A 17,436-nucleotide genomic window follows, 5' to 3' on the forward strand; every position below is an offset into this window, starting at 1 on the left:
TGGTGAGCTGAGAGAGATGCCTTTTGAATTTCAACACCCTGGGGGGATCTTAATATGATCTGTATGCTTGTTGTTAAGCATGTATTACAGTAGTCAACATATTTACATTGAAATGTCCACATACAGTATGGGACATAGTAAAAGGTGGTCAGCCCTGCTATTTCATCGATCCAGTGTCCAGGATTCTAACCCCGTGTTCCTGCCATGTCTTTATATAATTTTCATATTATCTTTATATTTTTGTGCATTTTCTTTTTGATAATTTTGTGTTCCTACCACATCCCAGAAGGAATGCAGGTCTGGTTGACTGGTGGTTTCATATTGACTATGTGAGTTTGCCTGGTGTTGGACTGTCACCCTTGTGGCCACTGCTCCCAGTATACATTTATGCCTTCTGCAACCCAGCATTGGATTATGAGAAAATCTGAGAATGTTATGTTACATTTTAGGACAAAGTCCTTTTCATGTTAGTGGAAAGAAAATAGAACCAGCAACCTGTTATGTTATTGTCAGGCCTTGGCCACTCTGACACATGCCGCCTATTAAATGAACCCACCTAGCATATACTTAAGCAACAAGTTCATTACTGTTTGAGACAGTAAATTCCTCCAACATGTTTCAAATCTGACATTGACGTGTCTCAGAACAGAAACTTACCTTTGTTCAAGTGGCCTCCAATTCTTAAGAATCTGTGCAGAGGAGGGAGCCTACTCATAGACTATTAATACATTCACATGGCAAACTTTTTTATTAGGCTGTTAATATCCATTTAAGAGAGTAAATTGTGCTGATTTCAATTAACATGTTTACCTCCCTTTCAGCTTCCATACATTGAGTTACTTATGTTGTTTATTCTGTGTTTAGCAAATTAAAACATTCTAGAAAGATTACAGATAAATTTTGACTAGTCAAAAGCCATATTACAGATATATTCAGTTACATTTTGACCAGTGTAACTTTACTTTTGACATTAATTAGTATGAAGAATCAATAATTTGAAGTAAATAATTTTCTGTAAAAGTTTATCGGATACTTTGTGTTGGAGGAATTTATGTTCATTCCTCTTCCTGACAACACAGGTTCAGATCATTGATATTTGAAGGTATCCATTTATGCATGACTCTCTTAAATTCCTACAGTAGTATTTCAATGACAATTTTTGACAATACTAAACTTTGAATCTTTCCTTTTTCAGTCACTCATATTTGCCATTGTGCCTTGGGACACTGTACTGTTGTATCGTCCAATTTCAGATAAGGTTTTCCTGAAAAATACTCTGGTAGAAAGAGGAGCTCACAGTTGACTCGGTAATTCTGAGATGTAAAGTCTACCGGAAAAAAACAAATGTCTTGTGGCCCCTACAGTTTTGACATACTGCCATGTTCTTTTTAGAGCAAAAAGGCTTAGTCATGGATACCTTTTCATGAATCCAGATTTGTTTTTTTTTTTTTTTTTTTTTTCTTTTCTGAGAGTTAAGTCATGAATTGTATGATTTACTATGTTAATATGAGCCTGTAGATCCCTGGATGTAGCTATGGAGCTGAGTTCTTTCAAGTTCTCAGAGCAGCATACTTTCCTATGTTTGTGTGAACATCAAACCACTGAGCATTTCTGTGTAATTAGTTTTTTAATGACAAGAGAAAAACATAAAATATGTTCAATACAGTTGTGACTGTTCTCTTACAGAAGTTGTAAATGTAATAAAAATGAGAACAGATACAATTATAATGCTACATATAACCCCATATAACGTAACCCCACCCAAAAAGCACATCGAAAACTAAAAAAGTGAGAGAGATAAACGGAGGTCACAAATACATCTCAGCTACACCAAATAAGCAGCAACAACAATATGTCAAAACAGAAATCTAAAACAACTTACATAGCCCTGCATCCAATGTCTTGAAATTGTAAGTAATGCGCCCTACTATAGAATGACAGGCATTTGAGTAGCAGCACCTTACTCTCCCTTTTTTACTGATAAGGAAGCACTTAGAAGTGTTACCTATGGCATCTGCATGTTGACCTTTTGTGGAAAAAATAATTATGTATTTTTTTATATTTTTTGTCACATGAGGTTAGATGTATCTACTTCTGAAACATAGTTTTTGGACTAGATAATTCTTAGGTACGTTTGGCTATTGACAAGATGAGGTATTCATTTTCACATCACAATATAGATATATCTAATTTTACTCATATGGCAAGTCATTTTAAAATTTATAGCTTTACTATAACTTATCTTAACAAGTCATACCTACATTTAAAATACCTAACATGAAATTGTAACTAGTCACAATTATAATGTAATATATGTACAGAATAGCTCCCTAGTCAAAATAGTTATTGCATACAGTATATCCATAATTACATTTTGAGTTGTCAAAACTGAAGAATTTCAATTTAACTTTGACTAATGAGAATTCAGATTTAAGGTATCAGCATCATATTTTTGACTAGTCAGAAATAGGATTAAAAATATCTTTTAACTAATTTTAACTACTCAGAATTCAAATAATAAGTAATTACACTTCAATTTTTAAGAATGCCTATATCAAACATATTAACTATAGCCAAAGACATTAAGTGGTAAAATTAATTGTCATAGGATTTTTTTCCATTGATAAGCTTAGAGATAACTTGTAATAAAATTTTGACAAGTCATTGGCTGTATTGTGGATATTTTCCATTCTGTTTTGACTAGTTAAAACTGTAAATATCTAACATCTAATGTAATTTTAACTCAACGGAATGTAATTTTAACAAATTAAATTGTGTGCTATGCATTTAGAATATCCGCTACAGACCAATAGATTGCAAAACTGGTATCATATATCTTTGAATGCAGTACTAATTCTTGATGAATTTCTGAACTTTAGAAAACTGTTCATGTAACTCAAGTGTTTTTGAATTAAAGACTTGGACTGTTGAGGGTTTTTTTTGTACAACGAGTCACATTAACTGCAAGAATGCCTTTCTGGTAAGTGCATTTTGAACTATTTTGAAACCCTTGACAAGAGCAGCTACAAGAACCTATTACAGTTTTGCTTTGCACAATTATTTTAACCATTTTATCATAGTAATATCTAATAGCCAATATTTTTGGTAGTTCCAGGGATCACATTTGCATGTATTGTGATTAAACACATGCAAAATTCATAAGGGGTGTATAGTCATTTTTTGTTTCATTTTTCTTAAATTTTTAATTATTTTCCCTACATTTATCTTTTATCATATATTGTTCGAGGCGGCACGGTGGCGCAGTGGTAGCGCTGCTGCCTCGCAGTTAGGAGACCCGGGTTCGCTTCCCGGGTCCACCCTGCATGGAGTTTGCATGTTCTCCCCGTGTCTGTGTGGGTTTCCTCCGGGCGCTCCGGTTTCCTCCCACAGTCCAAAGACATGCAGGTTAGGTGGATTGGTGATTCTAAATTGGCCCTAGTGTGTGCTTGGTGTGTGGGTGTGTTTGTGTGTGTCCTGCGGTGGGTTGGCACCCTGCCCGGGATTGGTTCCCTGCCTTGTGCCCTGTGTTGGCTGGGATTGGCTCCAGCAGACCCCCGTGACCCTGTGTTCGGATTCAGCGGGTTGGAAAATGGATGGATATATTGTTCGAAACATTTTGTCAGTGTGTGGTGATATAAAATGATTCATTGAAAAAAAATCAAGAGATATTGTCTGGAATTTTAGAATTGAATGTTTTCACAATGTTTTTTTTATATTTTTTTTTAACAGAATTTCACAAAATGTTCGTTAACAAAACAGCTTGGTTTTCTGAGAGTGTAAGGAGACACCTGTGTGAATGGTGGGGTGAGTATTTTATTTCCATTACTATCTAGTTGCTAAACTTACATATAAACACCAGACCACTGCATGAATCCTAGGCATTCCCAGACCAACCAATAGATATATTCCCTCCAATGTATCCTGAATCTACCACTGAACCTGGAGAACAAAGTATCAACCTACCTATAATAGGAACTAACACTGGACAGGATACCAGTTTAAAACACCTCAAAGGTTCTTCTGTATCACTGTGCTTTTCAAGTTTTCACAAAGAGTGGGCCCAACAACCCAATAATGGAACCTCATATCAACCTCTTGCACTTGCAGTCTCATTATTTCCATCCTAACTCAGAGCTCATTACCATATTTGAGTGTGACGATGTAAATTGACTGTTAAACTGAATGCCTTGTTTGAGGATGTAGTTCCCACTTTACTACCACTGTCCGATACAAGGTTCATAATATTGCCATTACTAAACCAGTCATTTGTTATCCTTGTAATCATCCTTACTTTTACTTAATAATAAAATCCCAGCGTACTTAAAATCCTCCATCTGAAGAACTTGTTACCCTGTGTCATTCAAACAGAATGACACTCATTTTCATAAAGAGGATCATAAACTTAAATTTGGAGGTGTTGATTCTCATTTTAGCTGCATCACACTCAGCTGTACACTGGTGGTCACTTTCTGACATAGCCAACTGAACACAATCACAAATAGAACAGGAGACAAGACCCTCTAAGCTGATGTCACTCTTCAAATGTTGGTGTAAGACAAAGTATTGTCCTTTACAAAGACTTGTTTCAAAACACAGATAAATGTGTTCCCTTGTATCAATAATTTAATCGTTGATGAAATTAATTATACGGCAGTGTGTCCTCTTGATATTTAATCATATATGTAAGTGTTTCCCTCAATCCAATAAACACTAATTAATGAATGATAAAACCTGTGTATTTACTACTTTACAGTAAAACATTACCATATAAATATAATGATTAGGGAGTTTTGTTCATGGAAGTTATGATCTTTTTTTAACATTTTTTTGTGTGTACACCATTTTTACCTTTCAAGAATAAGCAAAATTTTAGTATGAAATCTAAACAAGGTTTTATACATGAGGCTCCTGCTGTATAAGATTTTAGATTCACTAATAAAAGACCCTAATGGTGCTAGTTAGCAAATCAGTTAAACCTTGCTTTAGTTTTGATTTTTGGTTTACGTCTTGGGTCTTGGTGCGTTGTTATTTCTGATCTCTCTGACAGTTTTTTGACTACACTTCTGTCTCCTGGTCCTGCCCTGATACAGCCTTTTTAAGAGCTACAAAGAAAAAAACATGTTTAGATTATATTTTACATTTATCTAACCTCCTGTTTTTTTATATGACGGAAAACCATCTGGAGATATTAAAATGTAGATTGGAATACTATGTATAATTCTGATAAATGTACTTAAAGTGTCCATTCAGAGGGTGGCACAATGTGGCAAAACTATATTGACAAAAGTGGATATAGGAGAAGCCTGCCATGGATTGGCATCATCTCCAGAGCTAGTTTCTACGTTGTTCGCTATATGGGCACGATGGCTGTTACATCCTGCAACCCTGAAGTGGAATAAAATGGTTGGAAACTGGGTGCATGAATATTCAGATAAAATGTGAAAATACGAAGAAGAAGTGATTTTTCTTATTTTCTGATGTGCTAGAAAGTGTTAATTGTAAATGGTTGGATTCAGTTCCCTCCCTCCATTAATACAAGAATTAATGCCTTATAATTTGATCAATGTCTATTCTCAACATGTCTTGGGGATAAAGTCTATGATTTTCTTTTAAAACATGGTTTTAATTCACCATATAACCACAGTGTTGCCTTGCTGACATATTATCTTTCCAAAACAACTAGGAAGTCTGAACTCCAAGTGAATTTTTGTGACCTTTGGAAAATTAATGATGAAATTGATAAAAATAAATACAGCTGATATCTTCAGTTAAAAAAAAAAGAAAAACATTTTCCTTGCTTGTACTTTTGTGATTGCTTCCACTTTCCCATTTCTGGTATTTTTTTTTATACTTTTAAAAATGAAAGTGCTACACTTTGCAGAGTGATTTTGGGATAGTTTTAAAATTAATATCAGTGGGTGTTAAAGCATTTCTCCAAAAAAAAAAATCTGACTAAATGCAAGACGCTCCTTCATAGAAGCAAACCCAGCCAAGCTGACTTGTATATACTTCACTGATACTATGTTGCCAGACTTACAGTTTTTCATCTTGTGAGAATTTTGTAGCGAATGATATTCCAAAAGTGCAACAACATCAGTTTTGGTTGCTATGTTCACATTAGTGAAATCACATTAAAAGCAGTAATGTTGTGAGATTAATTATATTATCTTAAACTGTGTAGATGATTGCTGTAAAAGTTTTCCCAAATAGTTGTGTAGCATAGTCATTATTTACTTCACAATGTATCAAAAATAATGGCCCCAAATCATACATATGAGACCAGTGCTGTAAAACTGAAACCTAATGCTTATTTTTATGGTTGTCTGATGTGCTTCTTTACCCTCTTGTGAGCTGTGTCTGATTATGGCAATCTCTTATTCACATTTCCTCATACTTCAAGAATCTAGTCTAAATTACATGCAACTTTATTGTTGATAGGCGGTACTAGTAGATCCCATGCATTATATTATTAATTGTTTGTACCTAAAATAAGTCTTACATTATAAAAAGAATAATTTTTTGTAAATGAAAGAATTATATAAATATGTAATAAGCATCATAACACATTTTGTGTTTTAGTGACAGAAGGTGGGATTATTACAGATTGGAAAAAAGCAGATTATCTTTTTAGTGAAGATGCTTCCCATTCTGACACTTTGAGGTAATTACTTACAAAAATATCTGTGAATGCTAATAGTTTTAGCCAAGCTAATATAAGTATCACGGAATGTACATATTTCATTAAAATAATAATTGGCTAGTAACTTTCCAAAGAATAATGTCACAGTGTGGTTTGTATAGTGTAGTGATCTGCAGTGCAAAACAAAGGAGAAGAACCTGTCCAAGCTAAGAATACTGTAGAGTTTGTTAAAAAAGAAACATACAGAGATAAACATTGGCATATTTATTATTACAGATGGATAGGCTAGAATCCACTCTACATTTGTTTGTTCTGGTGAGGATCATGGTTGCCACTTGTTGAGTTGTACAGATTCGGCTCATCCCTGTACTCATCAACACTCTCCATATAATCCTGAGGAATTTCCAAGAGCTTCCAGACATGTTGAGAAATATAGTCTTGGATCTTCTCCTACTGATTGCAAAACTGATGACATTGCATCAGTTCATTGGTCAGTCATAAAATGATCTCTACCCACACAAACTCTACAGTATATTTGAACTGAACTACTTAATTTAGATATTCCACTATTATACAAAGAGTAAGTCAAGTTTGCTCTGAAAGAGGGCAATGTTCTCAGATTGAAGGGGTTAATTTTTATCCTAATTGAAACACATTCAGCTGTGAACATAAATCTAGTTGATCCTCACCCAGACAGCAATACCAGAACCATCTGCTGCAACCAGGCCTGGTGGTCTTGTCTCCAGTGATACCCTAGTGGCTGGGTGACCCCACATAGTCCGTTTGAGCTCAGCTATAAGGCAGAAGTTGAAGTTCAGTTGAAGTGCTGTGTCATGCATGAGGAACAGATGCTGACAGTAAAGACCTTCCATAAAATCCTATATATTTTCTCCTGTTTAATTTATTTTTTACTTTAATACAAATGCCATTTGAATATTAGTTACATGTAATGTTTGCTCTGAAAATATTGTGTAAACTAGACAGTGATTGATTAATAAGAAAAATTGAACCTTTCTCTAAAAATGTGGATAGCTACATACAATATGGTTTACATCACTGTGTTTTATGTTAAATTTACTATAGCTAAAGATTGCATGTTCATTGTTTTACAGGTTACATGAGAGCAGGGATTATGCAGAAGATAGAATCACCATTTTTCATTCTTCTTACCTGACCGCATGTAAAGAAACCAGAGCAAAGAATCCAGTTGGCAATTGGTCACTTTATTTTTCCTCCCAAAATAATTCAGAATGGTAGGTCAGCAATATATATTTGTACCTTAATGCTAATGATAATTTTGCAGACTCTGGTATATACACTTCTGTAGCTTCCTTACCATGAGACTCCTAAGATATTGTACTAGCTTTGTTGCATTTAGTGTTTTTACTTGGTTATTCATTGCTATAATCTATCCCAGGCTTCACCCTTACCGAGTTCATAAGTAGGATTTCTCATATCCAAATGAACCTCCATACTTTTCATTTAGACTGGTCAAAGGACCGGGCCTTGACCAAAAAAAAAAAAACATCTTTAGCTGTAATAAAAAGCAAATAGAAATAAAGTTTACTGATCATTAGTGTCCCAGACAATTCACTGTCTGTGTATGGCTTTCATATTGCCCATTTATCCACATTATTATTATTATTATTTTAAGATTCTCAGCTTTATACTTGCATCCCAAGATTTAGCATTTTCAGACACTTGGGTTTTTCACATTGTCTTGATAGGAATAAATGGGGAGTAATGTGTTTGTGTGTGTGTGTGAACTCTGATGGACAGACAGTGCCAACGAGGGGTTGTTACTGCCGTATGCCTAATGTTGTTGTAATAGGTTCCAACATTCTGCACACCTCTATGGGAAAAAGTCTATTCACAAAGTGGAAGGACAGATGATTGTTGCAGGTATCTTCCATTTTGCATGTATTTGTTCAACTAAAAACAATGCATATTATAACATGTATTGTCACTGGTTTTATAAAACACAGGTTAATGTTAACTTAGCACCAGGACTCGTTGCTTTCATCTTTATTTTTAGTATTAGCTGTGCTACCCATCTAAGACAGATTGATATCTAAGCAATCATGTAGTCCTCAGCACTAACGTTTGCTGTGTATCATGTATTGCATATGTCTCTATTATATGCCTTTTGGTATAGGATTCTTAAAAGCAGCATTAATGTTTGTGACGTGCCATCTATGGGAATAAAAAATGCAATGCATTGTATTGTTAAAAATGTTTGTGATGCACCATCTTTTTGAATGACAGAGACATAACAACTAGACAGACAGACCAACACTTTTTTTAAGGTGGATTCTTCCTGCAATCCCAAAATTACTTTGTTGTAAAATTGTTATATTCTGACCAGTACATTGGAGGGAATGCAACATTATTGGCTTCATCTTTGTAATTAGATTTTTTACAGGTGAGTGCTGTTAGTATTTTTGATTCAGGCCTTAACTCCCTATTATAAGTAAGAATATTGTGAAATTCTCTTGTGCAAACTCAAAAACTTTTCAGTAAGTAACCTTTGCTCTTTTTCTATTAGATATGAGTTGACGCAATGCTGTATGCCATTTTTATATGCTGATTTTACTCAGTTTTTATCATGGATTATTGTTCCTTCCAGAGTCTACCGATACTGTAAGAAGCTGGGACCGTTATGTTTTCAGAACTTTAGTACTGAATTAGCACAGACTATATCTGTTTATTTTGATTTACCTATTTAAAAGTGAAGTTGATAAGTGGTGCTCTTAATGCAAAAAATGGCCATTTTTATTTAGAATTAGTGTGTAGTTGGTATATATATTTAGGTTTTATTAGTAAAATAAAAACATCACTTTATAGCTTACGAATTTCCTTTCAGAAATAAGAAAAAAGTTTGGAAAGTTTATTTGGGAGAAACAAGAACATGTATTTATGAGAAGGTAAAATTTTGATATTTCCAATATATGTAAGAAAAACTTGGATCTATACAACATGGTGATACATAATCATTTTTGTATAGAATGTTAGTAGTTTTGCTAACTTTAATGATTTTAATTTTGATGAAGTTCCTAAAACTGACCAAAGAAAATGTATATATTTATTTATATTCCACATAGCAAAATCAAAAGAAAAGCATTTGGTAATGAAAGCACAGAATAAGAAACCATCATTCAGCTTAGAAAATGACCATGAAAAAGGATCAGAAAAGAAAGGGTCTGAAAACGGGTATTCAAGTTTGATACTTGTTTATATAGAAATTGTATCAGCATTTATTAATAATGTTCCTTTAAACATAAATTCTTATTCAGTTAGTTATTCAAACAGTAATGCTGAATTAAAAATATTGACACTAAAATAGTTTTACTTTTTTTTTTCAAGTTCCCCGTGTTTGTGTGGTTTTCCTCCGGGTGCACCAGTTTCCTTCCACAGTACAAGAAATGCAGGTTAGGTCGATAGGAGACGCTATACTTGGTGCTAGTGTGTGGTTTGGGTGTGAATGAGATGGCCTGGCGCCCTGTCCACGGACTTGTTCATGTCTTGTGCCTTATGCTTAGTGGGATAGGCGCCAGCACCACGCAAAATGGTATGGGTTATTATTTTATCACTACTTATGATCTTGTGTTTGTGCATAGATATTTAAAGGTTTGTAATACAGAAAAAACTGCATCAAATATTTGGCAACTCTTTGCACATTTTATGATATTACTCTTACGACTTTATTTTTTGTGACATATTTAGGGTGGCTTCTGAAAAAGTGTATCGTTTCATATTGTAGATTTGAAAGCATCTAATTAAAACTAAATATTATCAGAATAACAAAAGTGCAATAATAAATTAAATATTGTGCTCTTTTTCTTTGAGACAAGAAAGACATAAACTTAAGAACTTCAAAGCAAGAATGCCACCAAGTTGTCATCCGTACCAGTATCCAGTGAACAATATGATTTCAGGTAATAGTTCAGCTTTAAAAGCACATACTGTACATTTAATATTTTTCTGTGTATTTGCTAGCAATACTATTATTTTTGACTGTATTTGGCATATGTGGCACTAAACAGTCAAATAAAATACAGCAATTCAGTAAGATATTCTGATACTGTTTTCCATGTAAACCTCTTGCCTGATATAATATAACTAGCTTCAATAATATCCAGTTAGTTGTTACTGTATATTTTTGATATTGAAATAACACAAATATTTTGAAGCCATATTTAGCATAATTATTTTAAATTCATTTTAGTTACAAATTTATACACAATGTTACTTTATAAATATCATAGCACTCTGTATCATTCAGGCTCGTATTAAGTAGTAAAACATAAAATTATGTTAACAATGAATAGCATCACATTTCAGTATTTAACATAAATATTCTCATTTTAGTACTGTTTTCATTTGTAGATTATTACTGACAAACTAGATAGATAGATAGATAGATAGATAGATAGATAGATAGATAGATAGATAGATAGATAGATAGATAGATAGATAGATAGATAGATAGATAGATAGATACTTTATTAATCCCAAGGGGAAATTCACATACTCCAGCAGCACCTTACTGATACATAAAACAATATTAAATTAAAGAGTAATAAAAATGCAGGTAAAAACAGACAATAATTTTGAATAATGTTAACGTTTACCCCCCCCCCCCCCAGTGGAACTGAAGAGTCGCATAGTGTGGGAGAGGAACGATCTTCTCAGTCTGTCAGTGGAGCAGGACAGTGACAGCACTCTGTCGCTGAAGCTGCTCCTCTGTCTGGAGATGATACTATTTAGTGGATGCAGTGGATTCTCCATTATTGACAGGAGTCTGCTCAGTGCCCGTCGCTGTGCCACGGATGTCAAACTGTCCAGCTCCATGCCTACAATAGAGCCTGCCTTCCTCAGTTTATCCAGGCGTGAGGCGTCCTTCTTTATGCTGCCTCCCCAGCACACCACCGCGTAGAAGAGGGCGCTCTCCACAACCGTCTGAATAGAACATCTGCAGCATCTTATTGCAGATGTTGAAGGACGCCAGCCTTCTAAGGAAGTATAGCCGGCTCTGTCCTCTCTTGCACAGAGAATCAGTATTGGCAGACCAGTCCTAGTATGTCTATATAATATGGTTACATATGTGTCTTTGAAATGTAGGAAGTAAGAAAGCAATTGTTCTGACAAAAATATGCTTTAATCATATGTAAATGATATTTTTCACAGATTATGTCCATATTGAGCAACTGAAAACGTATTCAGGACAACTGAATGATTTCAAACCTGGACATGCGGGATACTCTGTATGTATATCCCAGTAACAAGGGGTTCATTACTATTAAAACAAATAGCTTTTAAAATGAATCCAAACAGAAATAATAAATTGTCCTATAAAAAATGTTTTCACCTAAAATAGTAAATTTTTGATATTTGTGCTCTTCAAATTTTGTTAATTGCTGTAGTTATTTTCTGTTAAAACTTTTTAAATGTATGTTGTAATCCTTATTTTTTATTCATGTTGCAAATCAATCATTCTAGAATATATCTTCTTCTGCTGTACCATTTTTTACTAGGGTTTACTTTTTAAACTACTAGGTGGCTTTGTCCCAGGATTTCCTTTTATAATAGAGAGATAATTTCAAATTCAGATAATATGGTGAAATGGTAATGTCACTGTTGCCACACAGATCAAGCATCCTGGGTTCAAATCATGTGTCTATGTGTGTGTGTGCATGGGTTTAAGTTGGCTCTTTGATTGCTCTTGCTTGTGCCTGGTTCTGTCAGGATGAGCTCCGGCACCCTGTGATCTAGGGTTGAATACAGTTTGAAAATTTTAAGTATTCTATATAATTAAATGTATATCTCAAGGACTTCTTTTAAAGTGGAAAAACCTATTCAGTTTAAAAGAATTCCTCTAGATGTACATACAGTATGTTTATGCACACATGTTTATAAGTATCATCTATATTTATGTTTTTCGTGTTGATGTGAGTGATTCATTTAAATGCCATTGTACCCAATTTACTTAATAAGCCTTGCACTACTCACGAGTCATTTGTAATAATAAATGTCTGGATACTTCTCTTAGCATTATTACAAAATTTGCTGAGGTTATTTTCAAGTAGTTGTATTGATGTGTTTTATAATGAATGATGCCCTTTTCCAGTCTTCAGGCAGTCAAATTTTAGTATAATATTTCTGAGATTTCTTTTTTAGAAATTCCCCTATAGCAATATTATGCTCATTAAATTCCATGACCTTTCTGTTGGCTTTTGTGATATCAGTGTAAATTCTGTTTTCTCTAACTTGAGTGACTTATGAGTTACAAAGTTTAAAAACAAAACAGACAGAAACTGAGTGACTTTTAGTTTTCTTTATTAAACTGTAAAATCTACCTGGGTTTGCCAAGAATATAGATATTGGTAGAAATCTATTTGACCCAAGAGGTAAATTTGACTTGTTACAGAAGCTCTTTAGATAGATAGATAGATAGATAGATAGATAGATAGATAGATAGATAGATAGATAGATAGATAGATAGATAGATAGATAGATAGATAGATAGATAGATAGTATGAACACACAGGCATTATGCAGACATATTGCTGTTGGTATAAAGAGCTTGTAATATTGCAACTGAAAATGTAGGGACAATTTTTGCCATTCATGTTCCTTGTAAATATTGAATTCTGAAGTAAACAGACAAATGTACATTTAGAATTTAAGAGGGAGCACGTGCATAATTCATTTTTTGTTGGTTATTATAAGGAATAACTAGAACAATGAGATGCTGTTGCTTATAGTTCTTTTGACATTTCTGCAATGAGAAGTAAGTTGTATGTTAATCCAATATAAATGTCATGTAGTATAAAGGAATTCATACACTTCTAATGCTGGAATCTTGCTTGTTACTAATTATTGTATTTAAAAAGAAAGTCATGGAGTAAGATATTCCTCCGTCTGCAGGCAACCCCAATAGGCAAGCAATAGTTATGTGTACTGTGCCCGAGTTCAGGTAAAGGCTTTTCAGCAATATCAGCTTTACTCTTCACTTAAATGTGTACCTATATGATGTGCTGCTGGTGTGTTCTCAGCCATTATAGATTTCCTTGGATCTTTGCTTTTTAACGTGGCTTATATTCTTGTCTGTACATAACAAGATTCCCTACTTCTGATCTTAACTAGTTATATGTTACTGGATAAAGGAAGAAATTGTTCCACAAGCATTACTAATTGTTAATTTTCTTGTTAGGTGAAGAGGAGTGAATTCATTCACCAAGTGAATTTATGAAGATGTTTAATTCAGAAACTGGTGCCTAATGTCATGTTAAGGTACATTTAAAAATCCCCTTGCTCTTCATTAGCATGAATATGCAGCAGATCTGCTGTTAGCCTTTCAGATAGATCCGTTGTAAATCATCAACCTTTTTAAACACTTAAAGGCAAACATATGATTTATAATTTTTGAGTCTAAAATTTGTCTAAGACTGTATAAAGATTTTTCAATTTGTTTTTATCCTGGCATAGTAAATTCTAGCAGACTGTGAACAAATAGCTAATTTGGAAAACATCGTTTCAGTTTGTAATTTCCTAGTAACTAAATATCAGCAAAATGTAATGGACTACTTTTAAGCAGGGCATTAGATGACTTCCACAGTTTTCATGTAAAATGACTGCAGTTCTAATAGAGAAGCTACTTTTTAAATATGTTGTCATCCTTAAATAGAAAGACTGGTTATTCTAAAGTATTGTTTGTTCTTTCTGTTCAGTATTGTCTTATCCTGTGCAGCTCAGTTTTTGTGGTTTGAATTTTTATACAGTATAGTGCTTACCTTGCAGAATCTGGCTGCTATTTTCGATCATACAGCTTAACTAAATGAAGTCAGAAAAAAGTAAAGAAAGTTTTCAGAAGGGTGCTGGATAAATAAAAATATACAAGACTCATCATCATCTTCTTCTCTTATTTACTGTTTGATTTAAACTAAGTGTATAATGTGTGTATATCCTTAGATATGATCAACGTGTTGTTAAATGTGTGCAGCTGAACATCTGGATATTCAAACAAATTTTCAGTATATAAAGCGTATTATATATCGCTGTACAAAAAAACTGTTAAAAATAAAAGTACAAAATATTTATATAAATAAAAATGTACAAACAAATGTAATCATATTTTAATAAATTTAAATCTGCCCTACAATAAAGTAATGTTAACACAGATCGCAAGGTTTGATGTTCATAGTTTGATTTATTTTATTACAGAGTTCCATACAGAATTCTTATGGCAGTAGATGCAAGTAGTGTAGACAAGATTAAGCAAATCATTTTTATTTGCTAATAAATAATAAATAACAAAATATACATTTTACAATAAAATATTTTTTCCATAATTCTGTTTCTAGAAAGCACAGTTTTATGCTGTATCCGTAGCTTCCATAATCACAAAGATTTAGGGCTGTGGGCCACATACGAGTTACCCGAGTTCCATGTATGTGATCTCATTGGAATCGGACAGACTTTTTACATTTTGAAACACTTTGCTGATTAAACCCGCCACCTTTTCTCAAGTGTAAAGATTCTAAAAAGAAATTCACATTTTTGAGGTGGCCCCCGGGGTTTGTATTTGTTCAATGGAGTAAGCAGGGTATACAAAGGAAATAAAAGTATCTTTTCTAATTAACAGCCCTTCAAAAAATGTACACATCATTGATTTCCTCTTAATCTTGAATAATATGTCTTTTGTTAGTTGCTTTATGTAGAATTGTGAGATGATATCTACTTGCCAGCAACCAAAAAAACAACTAGCAGTCAGCTACCCATCAACCCCTTTGCTAAACCCCTACATCCCAATTCAATCCCCAAGCTTTGTATTGACATTGAGGGGGAGTGTGCTGGGTGTGTAAACAACTCACATCTGCACAGGATGGTCGCCTTTATGTGCGCGCCCCTTATTGACGGATACTGGAGCAGTCGGTGTGAGTTTTCTGGTGCCCAGCTGCTGGTTCAGTGCATGCATCTCAACAGTACGCCTCAATTTGGCAGGAGGCTTGCTTGATCCATTTACAGCCATCTCATAGTCCCAACTGTAATTCAATTGTGAAAATAATGAAAATGCATCACTGTGTATCCAAAAGGAACTGAGATTAGCTGTAGACCACTGGATGAAATCAGAGTACATCAGCGTGTCTAAGCATTTGAACTGATGAGAAAATTTGAAAAAGAAAAGAGTGTCTTCTATTATGGGGCTTAAATTCTAAATAGTCAAATAGGCCACGCTGATATGAAACCTGCAAAACTGTAAACATATTTATACTGCACAATAAGTATACAACCAAAATTGGATGTATGTATGTGTAATAAAAACTACAATATAGTTATTTTTTAATATTAGATAGTATTGTACCTATAGTTTATCACACTGACCCAACGAAAATATGCATTTGTTTCATTAACATTAGGCATACACCATAGTAGACTCCATCAGCATGAAATTGTAACGTCATTTACCAATTATGAACAGCGCTGTAAGAGTAGCGAGGCATTCAGCGTCCTTTCTTCACATTTTATATTTGGTTTTTGTCTTTAGAGGATGTTAAAATGGTTCACAATACACTTCAGATTGATCAAGTATAGTGTAGTCTTTATATTTTTCTAGATATTCCCTTTCTCCTCTGAGTTGTCTTCCTTCCCAGTCAAAAGTAGGAAAAGAAAAACAAAGGAAGAAAAAGTGAGTGAGTGAAAAATAAAGGTATGTTGCACTATTCCTGAGGAATCCATAAGAGTCTGCAATACTTTGAAAATTAGCAATAGAATGTGATCTTTTCCATTCTACAATAATACAACCAACACACTTTTGATGGTTACTTATATGTCAACTTCCCTGATTACTTTAGATAAACGGTTCACAATCTCAGCTTGCATAAATACACAACTGTACAGAAAATGAGTAGGAAAAAAAAAGTATGAGGTTTGTGAAGGGGAAGTTATAGCAGTAATTTTCATATTGTGAATGTATACTCCTGCCAGGCTGTGGAGGCCATCGTGAAACAAGAACACACAAGAGAATCAGAAAGTATTCAGACCCCTTCACTTTCTTTACACTTTATCATGTTTTACATTTAATTTGAAATGGGTGCATTTACCATTTTTTGTCCATCAATCTACACTAAATAATCCACAATAACAAAGTGAAAGTATGTTTTCAGAAAGTTTTTACCAACTTATTAAAAATCAAAAACTGAAACGTCCACATTCATATAAACATTCAGACCCTCAATCCCAGGTTTAAGGCTCTTTTGTAAGTCCTTATAAGCTTTGCACACCTAGATTTGGGCAGTTTAATTCCATATCCCTCCTGGCAGATCCTCCCAAGCTCCATTAGACTGGATGAGCAGTGTCTGCAAACCGTCATCTTCAGGTCTCTCCATGGATGTTCTATTGGATTTTGGCTGGGTCACTCGAGGACAGTCAGTGACTTGTCCCGAGCCGCACCAGTATTGTCTTTGCTGTATGCTTTGGGCCACTGTCATGCTGAAAGGTTGAACTGCCAACCAGTCTAAAGTTGTGTGCATTCTGGAGCAGGTTTTCTTCAAGGACCTTCCTGTATTTGGCTGCATTCACCCTTCATTCAGCTGTGACCAGTCTTCTGCCACTTATGCCGGTGATGAATAGTGCCCGTTCTTCACCAGACAGAGTGCTTGAACTTCTTCCCAAAGACTGCAGTTTTTACCTCGTCAGCCCAGATATTTTTCCTTGTGTTGTGAATCATTTAAAATGTCATTTGGCAAACTCCAAGCAGGTTAGCCACTCCTCCATAAATGCCTGGTTGATGGAGT

General features: G+C 34.2%; 2 protein-coding genes and 1 long non-coding RNA gene across 4 annotated transcripts in view; 2 read left to right on the forward strand and 1 right to left on the reverse strand.

The window, feature by feature from the left end:
* The first annotated feature begins 3,729 nt into the window (after positions 1-3,729).
* LOC127526129 (uncharacterized) lies at positions 3,730-8,029 on the forward strand. The gene is made up of 3 exons (XR_007933748.1): positions 3,730-3,804; positions 6,580-6,661; positions 7,753-8,029. It is a non-coding gene; the product is annotated as an uncharacterized LOC127526129 (long non-coding RNA).
* Positions 8,030-9,748: 1,719 nt separating this feature from the next.
* Positions 9,749-14,323, forward strand: terb2 (telomere repeat binding bouquet formation protein 2). Its single transcript, XM_051920471.1, has 4 exons — positions 9,749-9,850; positions 10,487-10,575; positions 11,828-11,904; positions 13,854-14,323. Exons 1-4 carry the CDS (start codon positions 9,768-9,770, stop codon positions 13,890-13,892), a joined length of 288 nt encoding a protein of 95 aa, XP_051776431.1. The 5' UTR covers positions 9,749-9,767; the 3' UTR covers positions 13,893-14,323.
* Positions 14,324-14,829: 506 nt separating this feature from the next.
* Positions 14,830-17,436, reverse strand: part of si:dkey-1h4.4 (leucine-rich repeat protein SHOC-2) — a 42,637-nt gene continuing 40,030 nt past the window's right edge. The window contains exon 6 of one of the 2 annotated variants that reach the window (XM_051920470.1): positions 14,830-16,281. The gene's annotated coding sequence lies outside the window, so the exon portion shown is untranslated. Of the gene's footprint in view, positions 16,286-17,436 lie in introns of both variants that reach the window. The other variant, XM_051920469.1, reaches the window with a different exon arrangement.

This window comes from Erpetoichthys calabaricus, chromosome 17, assembly GCF_900747795.2.
Source record: "Erpetoichthys calabaricus chromosome 17, fErpCal1.3, whole genome shotgun sequence".
Classification (NCBI taxonomy): Eukaryota; Metazoa; Chordata; class Cladistia; order Polypteriformes; family Polypteridae; genus Erpetoichthys; species Erpetoichthys calabaricus.

Excerpts from the sequence above, each read along its gene's own strand:
- terb2 (XM_051920471.1), top strand. The coding sequence starts at position 9,768 with ATGAAAGCACAGAATAAGAAACCATCATTCAGCTTAGAAAATGACCAT. Across the intron at positions 9,851-10,486 it reads AAGAAAGGGTCTGAAAACGG|ACAAGAAAGACATAAACTTA; the intron begins GTATTCAAGTTT and ends TTTTTCTTTGAG. Across the intron at positions 10,576-11,827 it reads AGTGAACAATATGATTTCAG|ATTATGTCCATATTGAGCAA; the intron begins GTAATAGTTCAG and ends TATTTTTCACAG.